At 37.9% G+C, this 21,314-nt stretch overlaps 1 protein-coding gene across 1 annotated transcript in view; it reads left to right on the top strand.

Annotated features, from left to right (window-relative positions):
- The window catches only part of KMT2E (lysine methyltransferase 2E (inactive)), a 66,412-nt gene that overhangs the window by 43,399 nt on the left and 1,699 nt on the right, over positions 1-21,314 (top strand). Inside the window, 14 exon segments of the mRNA XM_052791031.1 lie at positions 266-527; positions 3,299-3,397; positions 5,262-5,426; positions 6,430-6,738; positions 10,176-10,430; positions 10,611-10,755; positions 11,458-11,711; positions 11,862-11,918; positions 13,507-14,070; positions 17,047-17,348; positions 19,321-19,409; positions 19,511-19,627; positions 19,786-19,877; positions 20,741-21,313. Of these exon segments, the coding sequence (XP_052646991.1) occupies positions 266-527; positions 3,299-3,397; positions 5,262-5,426; positions 6,430-6,738; positions 10,176-10,430; positions 10,611-10,755; positions 11,458-11,711; positions 11,862-11,918; positions 13,507-14,070; positions 17,047-17,348; positions 19,321-19,409; positions 19,511-19,627; positions 19,786-19,877; positions 20,741-21,313 (3,283 nt within the window).

Raw genomic sequence — 21,314 nt, 5'->3', positions numbered from 1 at the left:
CTTCCACCTTCTAAGCAAATTCTAACCTTGACTTTAAAGGAATTCCATGCGGCAAAAAGCCACAAATTGTTAACAGGTAGATGAGATTTGAATCACAGCAATATTGTATATCCTGGTGAAAACTTGAGTCAACTGCTTTTAATATGGTTGGTTTGCATCATAGCAGATGTTTATTGTGAAATGTATTAGCTTGTGTAATTCAGTATTGAAAAGTCTTATTGCTGTACAGCCTAATCAAAATATGCCTTTGTGCATTTAATTTCAGTAAATACAAAGTGGATTGTGCTTGCCTCAAAGAAAATCCTGAATGTCCAGTTCTCAGACGTTCTGAGCCTACAGAAAACATCAATACTGGCTATGAAACCAGAAGGAAAAAGGGAAAGAAAGAGAAAGATGTTTCAAGAGAAAAGGAGGCTCAAAATCAGAACATCACATTGGACTGTGAAGGAGCAGCCACCAAAATGAAAATTGCAGATAATAAACAGAGGAAGCTCTCTCCCCTCAGGCTGTCCATTTCTAATAATCAGGTATTGACACAAAGATGATCAGAAAGAAAAGCTTTTAAACCAAATACTCTCTTTTTGTAGTTACTAAAGGAATTTTAACAAGTCACTGAAAAGAGGTAGGGAGATTTATCAGAAATCATAATGATGGATAAGCTGTTTAGAATTTTTTATACTATTCTCAGTTTTCCTTAATATTTGATTGTATTTAAAGATATGTTGTTCCCATACCAGTTTTAACTATACATTTTTCCTCTGAATTTCTTTGTGGATCTCTAATGTGAAAGCCTCATGTCACACTTTCAGGAGCTCCCAGTCCATCCTGAAGTGTCGTTCCGTTAGTTGGATGTGTTACTCAGGAGCATAGTATTTTAAACATACAATGACTAGCCCTGCTTCTATAACAAATAAACCTTCAACCCAGAATATTAAGTGTTGGCTGCAGCTCTGTGCTTAATAGAGCTCTGCAGCTCTTTTCTATAGAGTTTGGGGACTCAGGAGGAGGAAGGAATGTTTTGAAGCTAAATACTGGATAATAGGTGGATAGTATGGTAAATCTACCTGGTAATATACCACTGTAGTCAATTTTAAATTAGCCTTTCTTTTAATATGTCAGTTTAAAGAACTAGCGGGAATGATCTGTGAGACTAATTATTAACTTAATTTTGCAGAGTAGCTATTAAAGGTAAATATTTAACATGAGCAGATGGTTACCTTAGTAACTGTCCATCTTTTCTTTCTTTGGGGAGTTGGGGTTTGTTTTTGTTTGTTTGTTGTTTTTCTTTTTTTCCTTATATGATGGTGTTGTGGTTTAACCCCAGCTGGCAACTAAGCACTGCACAGCTGCTTGCTCGCTCCGTGCCCCGGTGGGATGGGTGAGAGAATCGGAAGGGTAGAAGTGAGAAAAACTCGTGGGTTGAGATAAAGACAGTTTAGTAGGTAAAGCAAAAGCCATGCACACAAGCAAAGCAAAACAAGGAATTCATTCCCCACTTTTCCATTGGCAGGCAGGTGTTCAGCCATCTCCAGGAAAGCAGGGCTCCATCCCATGTAATGGTTACTTGGGAAGACAAACGCCATTACTCTGAATGTCCCCCGTTTCCTTCTTCCCCCAGCTTTATATGCTGAGCATGGCGTCATATGGTCTGGAATATTCCTTGGGTCAGTTGGGGTCAGCTGTCCTGGCTGTGTCCCCTCCCAACTTCTTATCCCCCCCCGCCTACTCGCTGGTGGGGTGAGGTGAGAAGCAGAAAAGGCCTTGGCTCTGGGTAGGCACTGCTCAGGACTAAGGGAAACATCCCTGTGTTATCAACACTGTTTTCAACACAAATTCAAAATATAGTCCCATACTAGCTACTATGAAGAAAATTAACTCTATCCCAGCCAAAACCAGTACAGATGGTTTTTGATGATGATTTAGGGGCAGAGAAAAAGGAGTTACTCTGGGAGGGAGCCATTTCCTAGTTCTTTTAACATCACTTAGGAGTGAAGGAATAAGGTAAAAATGAGCATACTGACCCCAGTTTTCATAAAATGATCAAATTGTTCTGGGGCTTTAGTAGCTAAATAGCTTAAAACTGCTTGGAAGTCCAGAAGGCATGACATGTGACTGTAACAAATTATGAACTCCAGAGAGGCAACATTTAGACTTTCTCATCTTAAGTGATTTTTTGTTTGTTTTTGTGGGTTTTTTTGGTTGTGGGGGTTTTTTTTTGGTTTTGTGTTTTGTTTTTAACAAGTGATAACTGGTATTTGGAACCTTCTCCTGAGCTTTTAATGTAATATACAGTGTTTATATAGAACAGTCACAGGAGAACTAGTATTGTTTTTCAAAACTGAACTTAAAACAGTAGGAGTTGAGAGAATAAAGCTATTAAAACATGTATCTAAACATAGAAGCCAGTCAATAAATAGCTTTTTTCCTGGGGTGAGATATATAATGCTAAGGTAAAGAAAACATATGGGGAAATGTAAATGTACTTTTAAGACAAATCTTAAAAAACCCCTTTGTCTAGTCCTTTATGTAAAAGTGAAATTGCTTATAGGACTAGTGAACACTTAACTCTTTCCAAAGTTACTGTTTCATGGTTGGGGGTTTTTTGTTTGGCGGGGGGTTGTTGTATGGTGGGGGTTCTTTTTGTTTGTTTTCTCAAAACAGAAAACCATTATTAGTTAGCTAACTCTTGTGTTTCCTTATGGTATGGCACTGTCATTAGATTCTGTAGTGAGAGTTTAAATGGAAAATGTGACTTTAATAGAATACACTTTTGAGCTGAGAAGAACATCTATGTAATTGTTAACATCTCCTTTGACACTAATTCTATTTCACTAAAACTAATGCTTTTTGTTGTTGTTGTTGTTTGTTTTTTTTTAATGGGTGTGTAATGTAAAGCTCCTAATTCTTTAACTGATTGTAAAGAGTGGCTAGATCAGTGGACAGTGTTAGTGCCCGAAAGTTTCTGCTGGTTTGGAGGTTTAATTCTGATTTTTTTTTTTTTTGGTTGGTGGGGTGGGGGAGTGTGGATGGAACCCCAGAATTTCAATAAGATCAATATGCTAAAGAAAAAAGATGCAGATGTGTCTAAGCTCTGAATAGAAAAGATCTAGTCCAGTGATTATATTTACAGGTTTGTACAAAGGTACAAGTGGATATGAGGATTTTTTACATTTTTGTCTTGATTTATTGGCTTGGTTACTTTTGATATAGTGATCTGAGGATTCGTAGTTCCATGTAACTTTTCCCTAGTTTCAAAGAGTAGTAGAGTTTCTGTAAAGCAGTCATTTCCATCTTTCAGGAGCCAGATTTTATTGATGATATAGAAGAAAAAACTCCCATTAGCAATGAAGTAGAAATGGAATCAGAGGAGCAGATTGCAGAAAGGAAAAGGAAGATGGTAAGTTGGGAAGCAAGTAGCTGCCTAAAGTTGTCACTAAGGCTTAGTGATGTCTGTTCTTCCCATGCTAATTGCTGCCTTTTTGTAGGCTTGTAGACTCTGAGTTCATGTGATGTCAGATCCTTACATGAACTTCAACTTAAAATGCAAGGCTTGCTATTTGAGAGCATTTCATCTAGCTTGATCATTGCTTTCTGACAAAAACCTGCTTATCTTCAAATGTATATAATTTTTTATTGCCTTCAAAAAAAGACACTATAGAAATCATCAGGATTTTACTTTCTTCGCTCTTTATTATTGCTTGTTATTTGTAATGGCCATTTTTATAGATAGTATTAGGAGTCAGGATTTTTGCCTGACTAATTATTTTTTTTGAGTTCCCAACTTGTAAAGGCTCAGAAATCCTAATTTTTAGAGGTTGGTAGAACAGTGTTACGAAAACTGGCATTTTAAAATGTGCTTTTTTTGTTAGGCATTCAAAATGTGAGATACTTGAAATTACTAGTTAAATCAAAAACTTGGCCAAGTTGTATAATGAAATACTAATATTTGGAACTTTCATTTTATTGTTTGTGCTCACAGAACTTCTGATAAGTGGAGTTCAAGGTGGCACCAAAACTGTCTGCATTTGCCCAGACCTTAAAAAAAAAAAAAAAAAATGAAGGGGGATGGGGTATACATTCCTTTTGGTCAGTGTTTCCTACAACTCAGTAGCAAAATTGATGAAACTTGTGTTTATTGGACATCAGAAAGCAAAATCTGCTCAAGTAAAATGTATATTTTAATAGGAAATCTGAAGAATGACAGCGTGAGTTCTAATATTAACATACAACAGTGTCTTGTGATGCTTTTGAGAAATGATTCTCATCAAACACTGTTAGATGTATTGGTAGAGGATGTGCTGGCTTTTGGGGGGGGGTGCATTTTAGATTTATATTCTTCCTGAAGCAATGCTCTCTGTGAAACTTAGTTACAGCAGAGTTGCTATAGTAGTTAAAGATGTAATTATTACTAGCTCCATTCTGAGGATTGCAAATAACTGCAAGTTGGTCTATATTTTACCAAGCAGGGGCAAGTTCAGTGGCAAAACAGAATTGGGTTCCTCATTTGCTCGTATGAGCCATATATTTGCAGGTATTCTTTCTTTGATATAGACACATTGTTGCTATCGATGCACTGTTGAGCTGCAGGCATTTATTTAAAAAAAAAAAAAAGTAATAGAAGCCCTCAATTCTGCCACCTCTATATTGTCTCAAGCAGAGTTCTGTCCAGATGAAGGGATCTGCCTCTGTACAGCGCTAGGACCTGAATTACGGATAGACAGAAAATTTAGCTTCTGCGTGACCTAATGTTACCTTATTTTGAAATAGTGATTCTTGGATGTTGAGTGTATGTTTTGATACAGTTTGTGACACTTGGAAAATTGGGTCAGAGGCTAATGGAGCTTTCTGGTTTTGTTTCGTACATGTATTAGTTTTTTATATCTTTCTGGTCATTAGTGTTTCATTGTTTTTAAATACTATGCCAGTAAGTGGGTCAGAGCTACGTATTCTTTTTATGCTTATAGGCCAGTGATTTACTAGTAAATCACTATTTTTAGCAAGTTCTTAAATCCAAAGCAGGACTCTCTTCTTGTTTGTCAGGGCTGGTATGAATGCAAGCCTTTCTTCAGAAGTCTGTAATAATTGCAGTCATTGTAAAATCCCCCTTTCCTGTGAGCTTCTGCTGAAATTGATCTCCATGTCAACATACACTGAACATGTTCTGAAGTACTTGGGGAAAAAAAAAAAGTATTTACTTAAGTATTTACATATGCGAAAGATTGTGACTGAAACTTGATCATGATTATTATTAAATCCATCAGACAAGAGAAGAACGGAAAATGGAAGCTATCCTGCAAGCTTTTGCCAGACTAGAAAAAAGAGAAAAAAGAAGAGAACAGGCTTTGGAAAGAATCAGCACAGCAAAAACTGAGGTTAAATCGGAATGCAAGGAAGCACAGATTCTCAATGACGCTGAATTTATTCAGGTAGTTAACCTGGAACTTTATTTTAAAGCTGGCTTTTAACATGGCATATTTTATCAATTTGGATGTCAGGCTGCACTTTAAGATGTATGAACATTTTTTTTTTTTCCTCTGAACTGATATATTTGACCAAAATCTGTATTGTTCTTTGACATTATATTATGTTAGCTCCTGATTTTTTTTTTCAAGAAAATATGTATAGAATTTGTTTATGAGGAATTTCAGTTACATTATTTTATGCAAATGTGCGAACACACACCAGCTGTATTATTCAGTCTCTCTTCAAAGTTCAGGATAGGAGGTGTTTACTGATGCTGACTTCAGCCACAGGAGGTGGCTTTCCTTAGGCACCCTCTATAACCAGTGGAGAACAACTTGCTGGTTCAGTGTGTTATTCAGGAACAGATTATAATCCCTTCTTTTCTTTTAAAGGAAAGGAATTATTAAGGTGTAGTTTGTTCTGAGTTCTTGCAGATGATACTTAATATTTCATAAACAATTTTTTACTCTATTGTTGCTGGATGCTAGTACGCTTCTTGCCTTGCAAATACTCCTACAGATTCTCAGTTCAGGTTGTTTCCCTGGATAATTTTTGTTAGCATGCTGTTAAGTACCTTTTGTGACAATGCTAAACACTTAGTAAACTATACATTATAAAAAGAATATTGGACTGAAAGGCATCATGATGTAAGCAGCTGATTTCTAGCTTATGTATGAATGAATGTGGCATGGCAGTTCTTACACAAATCTGTGGTGATCTGACCAGTTGACTGGTGTGTGTAAATACTCTGCCAATGATATAGCAGGTGCTTGGCAGGAGAATACAGGAAATCTTGTAGTTTACCTTGAAGAAGGATAGAAATATTATCTCTGAAGTATTTCAGTTCTAACAACACAAATGAGATAGAGGCTTTTTGGACCTGTAAAGGAAGGGGGAACTGACATTTTGTTGTAAGAAAGATACGTGTGGGGGGGATCTGTTTACTAGACTTTTCTTTTGTACCAGGAACCAGCAAAAGAAGAAACTGCCACCAAGCCTACCCCAGCTAAAGTTAATAGAGCTAAACAGAGAAAAAGCTTCTCACGGAGTAGAACTCACATTGGACAACAACGTAGACGACACAGAACTGTCAGCATGTGTTCAGACATCCAGCCATCTTCTCCTGACGTGGAAGTAACTTCACAGCATAATGAAACTGAGAATGCTGCACTGGTAGCTGAGCCAGAAACAGAAACTGTTGTTACAGAAATGGTTACTGAAACAGAAGCTCCAGCACTTAATAAATGCCCTACTAAGTATCCTAAAACAAAGAAGGTATGTCTGTTAAGGGATGGGGAGAAGAGTATGGCCTTTAACTGAGGCTAAAAAAAAAATCATAGACTGCTGCATCAGTATCCAACTATATAGAGAGTTTTTAAAAAATGTTGACTCATTCTTTAAAAATCACGATTATATAGCCACTTGCTGGTAATAAAATAAGAGATTAAAAAAGGTACATATAATATCCATTGGTAGAAGTTATTTTGGATTTTAAGAGACTATTTTTCAGAACAATTTTGGAACAAATGTTTTCTCAGGGAAGTACTTTCTAAGTAGGCTGAAATAATAACCAAAACATAATTAAAGCTGTTAATTTAAAAGGCAAAAAAAGGAAATAAAAGTTGCCTTTCCTTCCTTTGTTCATCATATGCTTTAGAAGGTATTTTAATGGTAGCAAACAGAATACCTGAAAGGAAATCATTTACTTCTGGTATTTTTGAGATGTCTGTTCTGAAGTGAATAGATTTAAGACTCAAAATTTATGTGCGTGTTTCAAGGGGAGATGCTTTACTTCCTTTAGTACTTAGTTTTTAAATTTTTTATTGGACTCCATTGGAAAAGGCTTGAAGAAATGCCACAATATTTAAAGACACTTGAAAAAAATCTTAAATCTGCAAGTGTGAGTAAATCAGTAAAATTTTCCGCTTTAAAATTCTACAGACTGTGTTAAAAAGTGACTTTTTTTCAGTGTGCTTTACAAGTTCTGAAAATTTTATGTAGTGGAGGGGAAGGGGGAGGAAGTTACAGGCTGAAACTTTTGTCAAATTGAACAATAACAATTTCAAGGTGGTTTTTATCTTAAACCCCCTATCATGCTTTAACCCAAGCCACCAACTAAGCACCATGCAGCTGCTCACTCATTCCCCTGCCCCTCAGTGGGGTGGGAGAGAGAATCGGGGCAGGGGGAAGTAAAACTCGTGGCTTGAGATAAGAACAGTTTAATAGGACAGAAAGGAAGAAAATAGTGATAATAATAACAATAATAAAATGACAATAATAATAAAAGAATTGGAATGTACAAAACAAGTGATGCACAGTGCAGTTGCTCACCACTCGCTGACAGATGCCCAGTTAGTTCCCAAGCAGTGATCTGCCCCAGCCTAAGTCCCCCCAGTTTATATACTGGACATGACATCACATGGTATGGAGTACCCTTTTGGCCAGTTTGGGTCAGCTGCCCTGGCTGTGTCCCCTCCCAACTTATTGCGCCCCTTGTCATGGTTTAACCCCAGCCAGCAACTAAGCACCATGCAGCCGCTCACTAACTTCACCCCCCCCACCCAGTGGGATGGCAGACAAAATTGGGAAAAGTAAAACTTGTAGGTTGAGATAAGAATGGTTTAATAGAACAGAAAAGAAGAAACTAATAATGATAACACTAATAAAATGACAATAGTAATAATAAAAGGATTGGATTTTACAAGTTATGTACAATGCAGTTGCTCACCACCTGCAGACCGATGCCCAGTTAGTCCCTGAGTGGCAATCCCCCCTGCACCCACTCTCCCCAGTTTATATACTAGACGTGATGTCACATGGTATGGAAATACCCCTTTGGCCAGTTTGGGTGAGCTGTCCTGGCTGTGTCCCTTCCCAGCTTCTTGTGCCCCTCCAGCCTTGTTGGCTGGGCATCAGAAGCTGAAAAATCCTTGACTTAGTATAAACACTGCTTAGCAATAACTGAAAATATAAGTATGTTATCCACATTCTTCTCATACTAAATCCAAAACATAACACTGTACCAGCTACTTGTCGTGGTTTAACCCCAGCCAGCAAATAAGCATCATGCAGCCGCTCACTCACTTCCCCCCCCATGCAGTGGGATGGGGGAGGGAATCGGAGGAAAAAAGTAAAACTCATGGGTTGAGATAAGAACAATTTAATAGAACAGAAAAGAAGAAACTAATAATGATAATAGTAACACTAATAAAATGACAATAGTAATAAAAGGATTGGAATATGCTAGTGATGCACAGTGCAGTTGCTCACCACCTGCTGACCGACACCCAGTTAGTCCCTGGGCGGCGATCCCCCTGCACCCACTCCCCCCAGTTTATATATACTAGATGTGACATCACATGGTATGGAATACCCTGTTGGCCAGGTTGGGTCAGCTGCCCTGGCTGTGTCCCCTCCCAACTGCTTGTGCCCCTCCAGCCTTCTTGCTGGCTGGGCATGAGAAGCTGAAAAAATCCTTGACTTTAGACTAAACATTACTTAGCAACAACTGAAAACATCAGCGTATTATCAACATTCTTCTCATACCAGACTCAAAAACATAGCACTGTACCAGCTACTAGAAAGAAAATTAACTCTATCCCAGCTGAAACCAGGACACCCCCAAACATACTTAACTTACTTTTTTTTTTTTCCCCAAAAGGCACCCGAGTCATCCTGAAAAACTGCTTATTGCATCACTATTAAATTTTTGTCAGAGAGTAGACTAGAATCCGTCTTCCTTTTTTGCATGTTGTATAGCACAAACGAGGAAGATGTCTGAGAAGTCTGAATTTTACTGCACTTTTTTGCTCTTTCATAGTCTTAAGGATAAATGTCTGTGAAATGTCTCATTGTGTGGTACCCAGTGTACCCTACATGAGGAGAAAGTCCTGCTTTAAAAATGAATTGATAAATATAAATAGGTTTGTAAAAGACAAGCAGTTTAAAAGTAAATCTATTATTATAATCTATGTTAAAGCCTTAATATCATATTAATAATATTTAATGTGTTAATTTGGATGTCCTTAACTTTGTTGAACCATTGTAAAATTTAGGAGGTTAGTTCATCTGTTAATAGAAACTAAAATCTACTGGCACGTTTTTCAAAAACACTGAACTAGCTAGGAAAGAATACCCTATTTTGACAAGTGTGCCTTAGTAAAGGTGTTGTAATTTAATAAACTACAATAGTGAAGAATGTTCAAGGCGTTTGCCTGACACGTTGACAGAAGTCCAGTCCTGACAGTATGGAAATCTGATGAGGAATTCACTTAATTTTGTTCTATTAATGTTACACTGTTTCCCCTCAGTTTAGGCGCTCAGGCACAAGTTTAAAATTGGTCTTGAAATTCTGTTCATAAATTCACATAATAAGTACAGGTTATCTGGGCACTTTTATAGCACGTTCAGTGAGAATTAAATAAAAAAGAACTAAATGTTAGTTACAAAAGAAAACCCAACCCCAAAAAGCAAAACCCCCAAAACTTTGTTATATAGAGCAAATCTATACTGATTCCTTCTGCTGTCCCCATTATTTCACTAAAACTGTCCTTGTTCTTGCCCTGTGTATTCTTGAACTTGCAGCCTGGAAACTAGCTGTTTTCTGGTTTGTGTAACAGTTGACTAGGTGGATAATTAGACTAAAAAAATTCTAAAAGCCACTGATAAAAACACTCATAAAACACTAATTTTTTTTTTCTCTCTCTGTTTAGCACTTGGTCAGTGAATGGTTAAGTGAAAAGAGTGATAAAACAGGGAAGCCTACAGACAGTCTATCAGAAAGGCCTCTACGCATAACTACCGACCCTGAAGTTCTGGCTACTCAACTGAATTCTTTACCAGGTCTCACTTACAGTCCACATGTTTATTCAACTCCAAAGCACTATATTCGTTTTACTTCACCATTCCTTTCAGAAAAGAGGAGGAAAAAAGAACCTGTGGAAAACATTACTGGCTCTTGTAAGAAGGTAATGCTTCCCTTCATTATGGTTCCCCATACTTTATTAATTAAAAATAAGTCTTTATTTGCTAGCACGAATTCAGGCAGAAAAAAGCTGGTTGGCAAACCAATTCTGTCATGTGTAACATGTTTTGAAATGTTTATCATTAAACTGTGAAGTCACTGATTTGAACTTGGTTTATTACAGCGATGGTTGAAGCAGGCTTTGGAAGAAGAAAATTCAACAATGATTGATAGATTTAATTCACCATCGCAAGAAAGATGTAGAAGTCCAGCCATCAATGGTGAAAATAAAAGTCCTTTATTACTGAATGACAGCTGTTCCTTAACAGGTGAAGCTTTTGCTAATAACAGTACAGAAGAGCTACATTGAAGTAGTTTAAATGTGGAGGACCGTGTTTTTAAAAGAAATGCTTAGTTGCATAGTGGTTGGGATTTTTTCCCCCTTTAATGTATAATTGATACTAGATAAGTAATCACTATATCTCATAGAGTTTAACAGTCAACAAAAGACTAATGTTTTTGACTATTAGTATTAAGTGGTTAGATTATAAATTCATTTTCCATGCTGTTCTATATATTCAGAACTCCTTTTAAATTCAGTGGGCCTCTGTTGCACACAGGGGAAAAGCTGTGTAATCTTGTAGGCATAATACAAAATGGGAACATGCTAAAAACTAAACACGCTTCTGTAAGGATATGTTGCGTATCAGATGATTCATGTGTACAGTCCTGAACTTGGAATTTCCACTTTAGCTGAACAGTCTTAAAAATGCATAGAAGTTGACTTTCCCTTTTCTGGAAACACAGACAGTTCTTCCCATCATGGGAGCACACAAATTTCAGTTACTGATGCATCTGTAGGCTGTTAAGAGTTCATTTTTCAGAAAGCCTGCCCTTAAGAGATTTTTGTAATCTTTACTGATTTTTTTTTAATGTGGAGTTCATAATTTCATTACATTAAGTACTTAAACAACTGTAAGTGATTACTATATCTAGATCTCTTATAGCTTTTTTCTAATTTTAACACACAGATCTAACCACACCACTAAAAAAACGAAGACTGTATCAGCTGTTGGAGTCTGCATTCTCAGAAACTTCTACACCTACTCCTTCTCCATATGCCACACCAACTCATGCTGACATCACTGCCTCCGAGCCATCATTGTTTGCTACTCCTCCTAGGGTAAAAACAGAAGATGAAGCTTGTAGAAATGGTTACAAACCCATATATTCGCCAGTTACTCCTGTAACTCCATGTATACATGGAAATACCATGCACTTTGAGGTGAGATTTACAGTGAATTTCAGTGTGTTCAGAGAATGTGTTTAGACATTCTGGTGTAAATCGGTATTTGTACTCCTGCTACAAGGGGGTGTTTTATATTTCTTCAGGCTAAAAAAGAAATTGACTTGCAATTTCTTCTTCTTTATTTAGAATATTTCCTCACCTGACAGTTCCCCAGAAGTAAAAAGGCGAGCTTACAGTCAAGAGGTAAGGATATTTGCCAAAAACTGCAAATGGTATCTTGATTTCACCTGTATGGCTGCATGGTTCTTAGTAAAGGCTTTTCACCTGCCATTGCAAGATTCCTGGAATGTAAAGGGTAACTTCCCTACAGGTTTTACTTGCTTATTACTGTATATTTCTACTTTATCTATTTAATTTTCCACTTTCAACTGGTTTCTCTCTCCTCTTTTTCTGTATCACTTAAAAATCCTTCCTGATGGCTGTCATGGAAAGGAGTAACTACTGCAATTTATAGATAAGAACAGAAAAACAACGCTTTTGCTTTTCAGGCTGTAGTTAGATTTAAATTAACATTTCTCCTTGTTACCAGCATCTCTTAATTGTTTTTGTTGAGCCTAATTATGCTCAGAGTGAGAGAGCAGAGCAGAAGGGCAATAAATGGGTTTGGGTGGATTAGGTTGGGAGCAGCAGGTGCCATTGGATTGTGCCGGCTGCTCCCTGCTGGAGGGATGAAGTGTCCGGCTGCGGGGCTGAGGCAGCGGTTGGGCTGCTGGCGGGCAGCCCAGCTCTGAAACGCAAGAACTTCTACAGGGACCCTCTGCCCTGTACCGGGCAGTGAGGAAATGTTCCACAGTGAGGTGGGGCTCGAATTCCGCTGGTAACTACCCGGTTTGCGTGAAGGTGTTGAACTGTAAACTTACTGGCACCTAAAAGGAGTTGGTAGAAATAAGTAACAATAAAAAGACTTAGCGGGTTGTACTTACTAATGGAGACTTTCACTTCTGGCAAGTCATGCAAATGAATGATCCAGATACTCTCCCCTGGGAGTTGAACACGTACATGTGTATGTTTTTGGGTGAAAATCTTAACAAATGTTGAAACACACAAAATTTTTCATACAGTCATAGCTGTCAACTGAATTTAACAGTTACTTCTAAACTATTGTAATTTAATAATTTAATGTTTACCTGACTCGAAAAGAGGGGTTTTACTTAGGAACTTTAGCTTTTTAATACAAATAATTTAAAAAGGGTTCATGAAAACCTTAAAACACATTGGTTTAGAAAAGCTACTTCCAGCCATGTATACATGCTAGGTTTTTCATGGTTAATACAGTTTTAAGACGTACAAAAGAAGTCTATATAACTGAAGAAATTTTTTTTTCTCCCTCTACAGAATACTGGTTTCAATACTGTTTCAAAATTCGAAAGTGTCTCAGAAAAGCTCCCCCCCCCCCCCCCCCCCCCCCCCGAAATAAATATTTTGACACTGAGGATCCCTTTTATGTTGAATTGAAGCAAGTGCTTTGTAACTTCCTGGCCAGGGACTTGCTCTCATTGAAGCTCCTCCCCTTCCTCTGCCAGTCATAAATAAAACCACGTATTTAAAGTTTATTTTGACTTTGGTTAACGTGCATTTTATTAAAATGCTTTTACCTAACACATAGCAATAGTAGAAATCAGTGTCTGGCTGTAGAACTGGTTCTTAAAAATAGATAAATTCATCATAGTGGAAGGCCTTTAATGCCACTTAAAGGCACAACTGAATGTCAGAACAGTTGCAGTTTTGTTGGAGTGTGGAAAAAGAGTTGACATGCTTTTTCTTCATGCAGGGATATGACAGAGCATCGATTCTAGCACTGAATTCTTTCAGAAATTCCAACCTGACAGAAATGGGCCTGCAAGAAATAAAGACTATTGGATATTCCAGTCCAAGGAATAGGACTGATGTCACACGGCAGTGCACTGGAGAAATGGAATCTGTGTCAGACCTCCAGCTGGGACTCGAAGTAATTGAGCAAAGTGCACTGCATAAAAACCTGGAAGCCCCCACACATGATAGGACTGATTCAAACAGCCAATTAGAAACTGCTCATTGTGGACGGGGCACAATTTATTCTTCCTGGGTAAAAAGTCCCGACAGGACAGGTGTAAATTTCTCAATGAATTCTAATTTGAGGGACTTGACCCCTTCACATCAGTTGGAGGTAGGAGGTGGATTCAGAATAAGCGAGTCAAAGTGCCTGATTCAAGACGATGCTAGAGGCATGTTCATGGAAGCATCTGTTTTTTGTACTTCAGAAGATGGAATTGCATCTGGCTTTGGAAGGACTGTCAATAATGACAACTTGATGGATGGAAATTGCACACCCCAGAATCCTCCACAAAAGAAAAAGGTTATAATTTTAAGAATCATTTGGTCTGTCTTACATAGTCTGCTAATGATATTTCTATAACAAAGAACCATAATATAATAAAAAACAACTGATGGCTCATCTTCAGATACTACAATGTAGTAGAGATTATTCAGGGGAAATAATGAAGACCAAAGAGTAAAGCTGCATACACCCATTAGTAAATTTATTTTTTCGAAGCAATAGATACAAATTCACTTTTATTTCATATGAGTCTTAAATTAATTGCTCTATAACTAATTGCTTTTCAGGTTTGAAAATGGTTGCTTATGCCACCAATTATTACAATATTCTGTTATACTACTAGCATAGAGATAATATACTGTGAACATTTGTTATGAATTACTGTAAGAAATTGCACTAACAGATTTATGATACTGAGACTTTAAAATTCAGATTTTTATATACTTAAGGTATCTTGGTTTCACTGTTAGAACTACACAGAAATCCTTAGTTCCAAGAAATCTTTTTCTTGGCTTAATTTCTTTCTTTATAAAACACTGTTTGAAAAACAAGCACAATCTAAATTTGCTACTCTCATGAAACGGTTGTTGTAGGTAAGTTGTGTGGTCATGGGCAACTTGAACCAGAATTGGAAGTTCTTCTGCATAACTATCTTTGCACTTTACTGTCAGGTTAGACTCCCTTTGCTCCTTGCAGAAAGGATGACAAACATGGAAGGCAGTAGTCTCCAATGCAACAGCATGCCAGTTCTGTCTCATAACAGACTAGTAATCTTTCTTGTTTGAAAGATGTGATTTATTTACTTTATGGAAGTAACAGTCGGGGCGGGGGGAATATTCTGTGTATGTACATGCATGCACAATGGAGTTTTGGTTTTTTGGTCCCATTACACCCCCCTGTATGCGCCTCCTCCCCTGTGTTCTTGGGTCATGCTGCTAGGGAGCACTCATGATTCTTCCTTCAGAAGTTCTCCATCAGAACTGGATTTTTGTTTACTTTGCTTCAAACAGAGGCATAACTGAAGCAAGTTGGTAGGATCTCTTTTCTTACCTGCTCCTGAGCCTGAAAATTTTGTGGATCCCATGTGTGTTGCTGTAGCCCTGCTGTTTTGGCAAAGCCAAAAAAAAAAAAACCATAAAAGAAGCCAAAATTTCTGTAGCTTCACATTCTTCTTTGAAGGTTAAAATCCCAGCAACACTTAGTGCTTCAGTAACCCTCCCCCTTTCTGTTGTTGACAAGGATTATTCCAGGTTGTTACTGCTGAGGGCTTATGCTACACTAATCCCCAAATGAAAAAAGGTGTGGCTTCCTCCTGACCTCCCACCCAGGATTCCTGTCTAAAAGTCTCAGTTTGAAGAAACAGCCAAAGAAAATTGTATCTGTACCCCTGAAAGAATGGGGTTTAGGCTTTCTAAATGCAACTTTTTACAGTGTAAAAAGGGGAGGGGGGCGAGGAAATCTCACCTAAGGAGAATGTGAGAATTCGGGAACTTTGTAGGAGAATAATAGAAGCCTTTCCCGAGGATCACATAAGACATGAATGTCCTTATGCAGTTGTTAAGGAGGTTTTTCCATATTTCAACATTTCTGTAGGCATTTGCTCCTCTACTTTTTGTCACCATTGTACAAGTTCATCCCATTTCAATACAGTCCTGTACATAGTGGCCACACTGCCTAGATTTCATCCATTCTTAACATTTAAGATTTCTTTAAAGCAGTATTCTTCAAGGGATCCCAGTCATGTCATGTGGAAATAATATAAATTCTTTTGAAGGCAAGTTCTTAACCTAAACTTTCTTTTATGAAAAATATTTTTAATTGTTCTTACCCTGACATATAGATGAGTCTTAATGGATAGATCTGTTGGAAAGCAAACAAAAAAAACCCCCAACCCCAGGACTGCAAACAAAGCAAGCTGCCTTGGTTTTTCACTCTGCGTAGAAATGGATGTCTGCTTTTATTGAGGACTAAGCCAGTTAAATGTGAATTTTTTTTCACTATTGCACTTTAGTTTCTTATTTTGGATACTGTATGGTTTGGAGTAGGTTGTTGATGATAACTAGAATAAAAAAGATTTACAACATTAAATGTTATTTCCACCAAACTATTGTCATTACTGAATAAAGTAGGTCTGAAGATCAATACTTCAGCTTTCTGCTCCAAATCCTGAAGATACATAGTGAGAACACTTGAAAATTTATTTTTCTCACTGATGGTAACTTACTAAACATTTAAACTGTTTTCTATTTTATGGAAGCTTCTGTGTAGTGATTATATTGAGTATATATATATATATATAAAGTAGCGAACCACGTTTCCCTTCATGTGTCATTGGTTTTGGTAATAAACTTTACTTGAAATTTAGCTTTAAAATATGTTCTTAATCAGTCTCTTAGAGTGCAGTAAAGACAGAAATTCAAAATAAACTGGGAAAAGAATGAAAGTTGAAGTTAGAAATTCTGTATGTTAAGAAAAATGTATGAAGAGCTTAGAGAATCCTTCGATATATGCAGTAGAGTTGAAGCAGAAGCGTGGTGGGTTTTTCATGTGACTCTGAGAGCAGGATGTGACAACTCTTAAAACTAGCTTTACTGTATCAGTATAGTCTTACTAATGCAGTTCCAGGAGAAACTCTGAAGTCCCTTGCAGCTTCAACCAACAGTATGACTTGAGCAGCGAACCGTTTGCTGACCTGCATCATATTCTGCTTCTTCCCTGAGGAAGAAAGCATACTTCCTTCTCTTGGCAGAAGCTTTTTTTTTTCTTTTTTTTTAAACATAATCATCCTCACAGTCATTAGTAGTTCAGTACTCTCTAAATTCACTGCAGATGTGGTGAAACATCTTCAATTAATCTATCCCCATTTTCTTTTAGAACCAAGTAAATGGTTTCTTACTGAAAGAATACATTTAATTGAAACTGTGAGAAAGGAAACAAGTAAACTTCCCTTCTAATGTTTCGTGTGGTTTTTTGTTTCTTTTTTTTGTTCCATAGGTATCCTTACTAGAATACCGTAAGAGACAACGAGAAGCTAGAAAAAGTGGCTCAAAGACAGAAAACTTCCCCCTGGTTACTGTATCTCCTCATGCTGCTGGTGGAGGAAATACAAGTAGTAACAATGGTGCTAATGATGGGTATAACAACAGTGGTGAAAATGGGGAGCAAACTGATAATGCTGCAAGCCTGCCTTTACCACTGCCAACTACTGTTTATAATGCAGCTCCAGAAGACATTGGCAACAACTGTGCAGTTAAGGAATCTTCTTCCAGTGAGAAGAATGAACCTGAAGTTCAGTGGTAAGCCACAAAACTAGAGGACTAAAGTGCTGAAGAATTATTTACTTAATTCTAAGTCTTTTCTATTTGAAATCTAGTTTTCATTGATAAGGGTGCAGTTGCAGATGACTGATTGGAAGCCCTTCTTTCAGAATAGTGAAGAGCTGTTTTACCACTTTCCTCAGAAGAGATACCTCATAAAGATTAGAATATTTATCTGTAAGATACTGGTTAATTTATTTTCATACTGCTTTGCTTTTTTATTTTCTAAGAGCAAACCAGGTATTGGTTTGAGCAGAACAAGTTGCCTAGTTCTGTAGATTATAAAAGTGTGTAGGTAAAGCACAGTTGTAAATCTGTAGAAAATGGCATTGTTGGTAGGTGTGCTCCCTCCACCATTGCACAGGTTGGGCTGTGTGTGTTTGCCAAGGTGTGTGGAGGAGAGAGCAGCAGTACAATGGAGAGGATGCTGTAATGGCTGTGAGAGATTTGAGTCTGATTCTCAGCATGGCCTTGGCTCTGCACTCATGTCCTTGTAGCAGCCCACTGCTTCGTCTGTGGGTGAAAGAGTATTTTCCATCTTAAATCTCAAAACCTTTTCAAAAGTACTGTAGGGAAGAAGTGTGGAACAGAATAATCTGTATTGATCAGCAAAAGCTTCTAGAAGGCTTTAGGAAAGTCTGTTTTTCAGTGATCTGGCTGGAATGTGTTTGTGGTGTTTGCTGTTGCTTAAGTGCAATTTGCAGGGCTGCATGCAGTCTCCCTTAACAGTTCCTTCTGCTCAGGTAGAGAGCATGTGGTGATAACTTGCATCGTTGTTTATGATCATTAAATGGTTCCCCTGTGTGCAGACCATATGCTCTGTTAGATGCCATGCCAGATACTCCCAACAACCAAAAATCCTGGGGGGGGATGAGATAGAATGACTTCAGTCTGTATAAATGTTGCACAACGTTTTCCACTGCAGTTTTGGTAGCCTTCCGGTAGATGGTCAACTGTGGTGACGCTGTCTCCAAAACGTTACTAGCACAAAATAAACCCGGCAGCTGTGTTTTATGCTGTAGTGAAGGCCTAACAGTGTTGGGGATGAACATGGGCTGAGGAGTTGAACATCCTTCTGCTCAGATGCCCCAGCTGTTCCAGAATAGAAGGATTTTGTAGAGCAAATTGAAGGGAAAATGTAAGTGCAGTCTTCAAAGTTTCACTGAAAAGGGGCTGTAAGTTCACTATACAGAAACCAGTTATTATATTGTAAGCCAAGAATGTGGAAACAGGCTAAGCAGGGAAGAATTTATTAGTTTTTGCAGTAATCCTGGAGACAGTACCAAAATTTCTTTTAATATAACAGTATTGTAGAATAATACTGTATATTCTTGCCTGAATGAAAAACTGAGTTTTGTACAGTGCTGTCATTTATGTTCTTCTTAATCACAACCTGATCATCAGATGTAATTGATTATAAGAGAGAAGATATGGCTGTGGCTTCATACCCACTATCTGGCAAGTTAAATGCAGAAGCTTAAACAGAGAGTTGTAGTTGTGCAGTCCTTAGAACTATGGATCCACTATGAAAGAGCAAATTCTTTAAATAAAAATTTAAAAAAAGGCTATTTCCAGCTTTGGAAGAAAACAGTTTTCTACAGATGGAGAATATGAAGCAGCACCTGCAACCTTTATTTTTTGAAGTGTAGTTTTTGACTTTTCAACTGTTCAGAAAAATAAAAAAACCCCCACAGAACTACAGATGTTTCCACATTAAGAGGAATTGTTAGTTCTTGTAATATAACAAGGTTGCAGGAAATTGGTATATTTAAAGTGAGAGAAAATAGATACAAAATACTTAACAAGGCACATTCCTTATGTGCAACCAGTTACTTGGCTCTTGCATGCAGTCAACATGGTAAAAGTTCTGTGACCCAGTATTTGCATATACATTGTCCTAAATTTGGGGGAGTACATCCTTTTAAATTTAAAATGTGCTTCTCTCATGCAGGACTGCATCAACCTCTGTGGAACAAGTGAGAGAACGAAGTTATCAGAGAGCTTTACTTCTCAGTGATCATAGGAAAGACAAGGACAGTGGTGAGTTGATTTATCATGTTGAAGGTAGATAAATCTAACCAGTTGCCCCATGGTAGTCCGTAATTATTCTAATATTATGTTTGGGTCTGCTTCATCTGTAGGGGGAGAATCACCTTGTAGCCCATGCTCACCGTCTCATGTTCAGTCTCCACCTTCATCTCATTCAAATCTCATTTCCCAGTTGCAGCTTAAGGTCCCTTTCACTGAATTTATGGAAGGTCAGTAAGCAGATGACCTTGTATGACACTTGACGTATTGAATAGTCTCTTACAACAACTTTAATAGCTCTTTTAAAGTCAAATATAAAGTGCTTAGCAATCTTTGCAAAAGACTTGATTTTCCCACTTTTATATTTGTTTCTGCTTTATGTTTGTAGAACCTGATCCTGAAAATCTAGAGCCTACTTCTGAATGTCCGTCCCCAGATCCTTCACAAAAGACTTGCAGGAGTCCGTCAAAAGCAAGCAAGGTAATGCACAGTGTATGCAGGTGCATATGTTTGCACGCATGTGTGTTGTATAATATGCATATGAATATGTACATACATCTCTGATTCATCTTAAAAAAATGTTAATCTCATGATTTACTACTTAGGTTACATACATACATGTTCATCTATCTGTGTAATAATTCAAAATAGGTAAACATTTGTAAGAATATTTGTGGTAGTCCATACACACTAAAAAGTTGGTTTATGTTCTGTTCTCTCAGTAGCTGTACCTATTTATATATTATCTCACGTTCTCTAGACACAGAAGAGATTATATCAGTGGATTCAGTATCACTGCAGTTCTGCAGGGTGAATGCTGAAGAACTGGCATGCCAGGGTTTGGCACTGTTTGTCAGTAGAGGCACTGATACAGAGAAGGACGTTGAACAGCTGCCTGTACAGTATTAAATGAAGTAATTCAGGGTGTAATGTTTAGTCTGCTGGCACTATGCCAGTTTTAAAACGTTAAATCACTCTGAAAACTGCTTTATTTGTGTAAATGGTCTTGTCTGAAATTCTTTCAGACTCAGAAATCTAAAACTTCAACAAATAACAGATTCTGACCAACCTGATGGATCATATTTCTGTTACTACTTTAAAATACACTTGCTCATCTTTGACTTTGAAGAGTGATTGATAAATACTTGCTAAAAATAGTGTCTTCCTAAGTTTAAGCTTTCTGTTGTCGCTGTTTTTCTTATACCAAATATATATCCTGTGACTCAACACTTTTTTTCACCATCAGGGGAGAGAACAATATTCTGAGAAGTTCTTTCATTCTAATGCACGCATAGTCAAGTATTTTGAACGTTTTGCACTGACTGACTATCTTTTCATTCTAGCCCTCTTCACCGAGTCCTGTAGCTTCAACGCAGTTGCTTGGGAAAACACCCACAAAACCAGATTCGCACTGGGAAACTGCAGCTAGTGCACCTGAGGCCGAATGCGCAAATCATCCAAAATCTGAGCTGCAACAAAAACAGCTGACAAACAACATCCAAGCACTTTCAAAAAGTCATCCATCTCAACCACATCTGCGCAGTTCTGCTGAGCAACTTTCACAGAAGTTGCCTTCCACACCTCTGAAGCTGCATTGCCCCCCTTCGCCTCACGTAGAAAATCCTCCCAAGTCCTCCACACCTCACGCGCCTGTGCAGCATGGTTACCTTTCACCAAAGCCTCACTCGCAGCAGCTGGGATCTCCATACAGACCTCATCATCCACAGTCACCTCAAGTTGGAACGCCCCAGAGGGAAACGCACCGAAACTTCTATCCGGCAGCACCAACCCTTCAGCCCAGTAATCAGCAGCAGGCCAGTGGACCCCTGTTCACTCAGACAACTTCAGGACAATCTTCAGCTTCTTACAGCCAGTTTAACCAACAAAATTTGAACAGCAATGCACCACCTCCCCCGC

The sequence above is a fragment of the Harpia harpyja genome, chromosome 6, assembly GCF_026419915.1.
Source record: "Harpia harpyja isolate bHarHar1 chromosome 6, bHarHar1 primary haplotype, whole genome shotgun sequence".
NCBI lineage: Eukaryota > Metazoa > Chordata > Aves > Accipitriformes > Accipitridae > Harpia > Harpia harpyja.
Note: the sequence above shows the minus strand (reverse complement) of the source record. Positions and strands in the feature narration are given on the sequence as shown.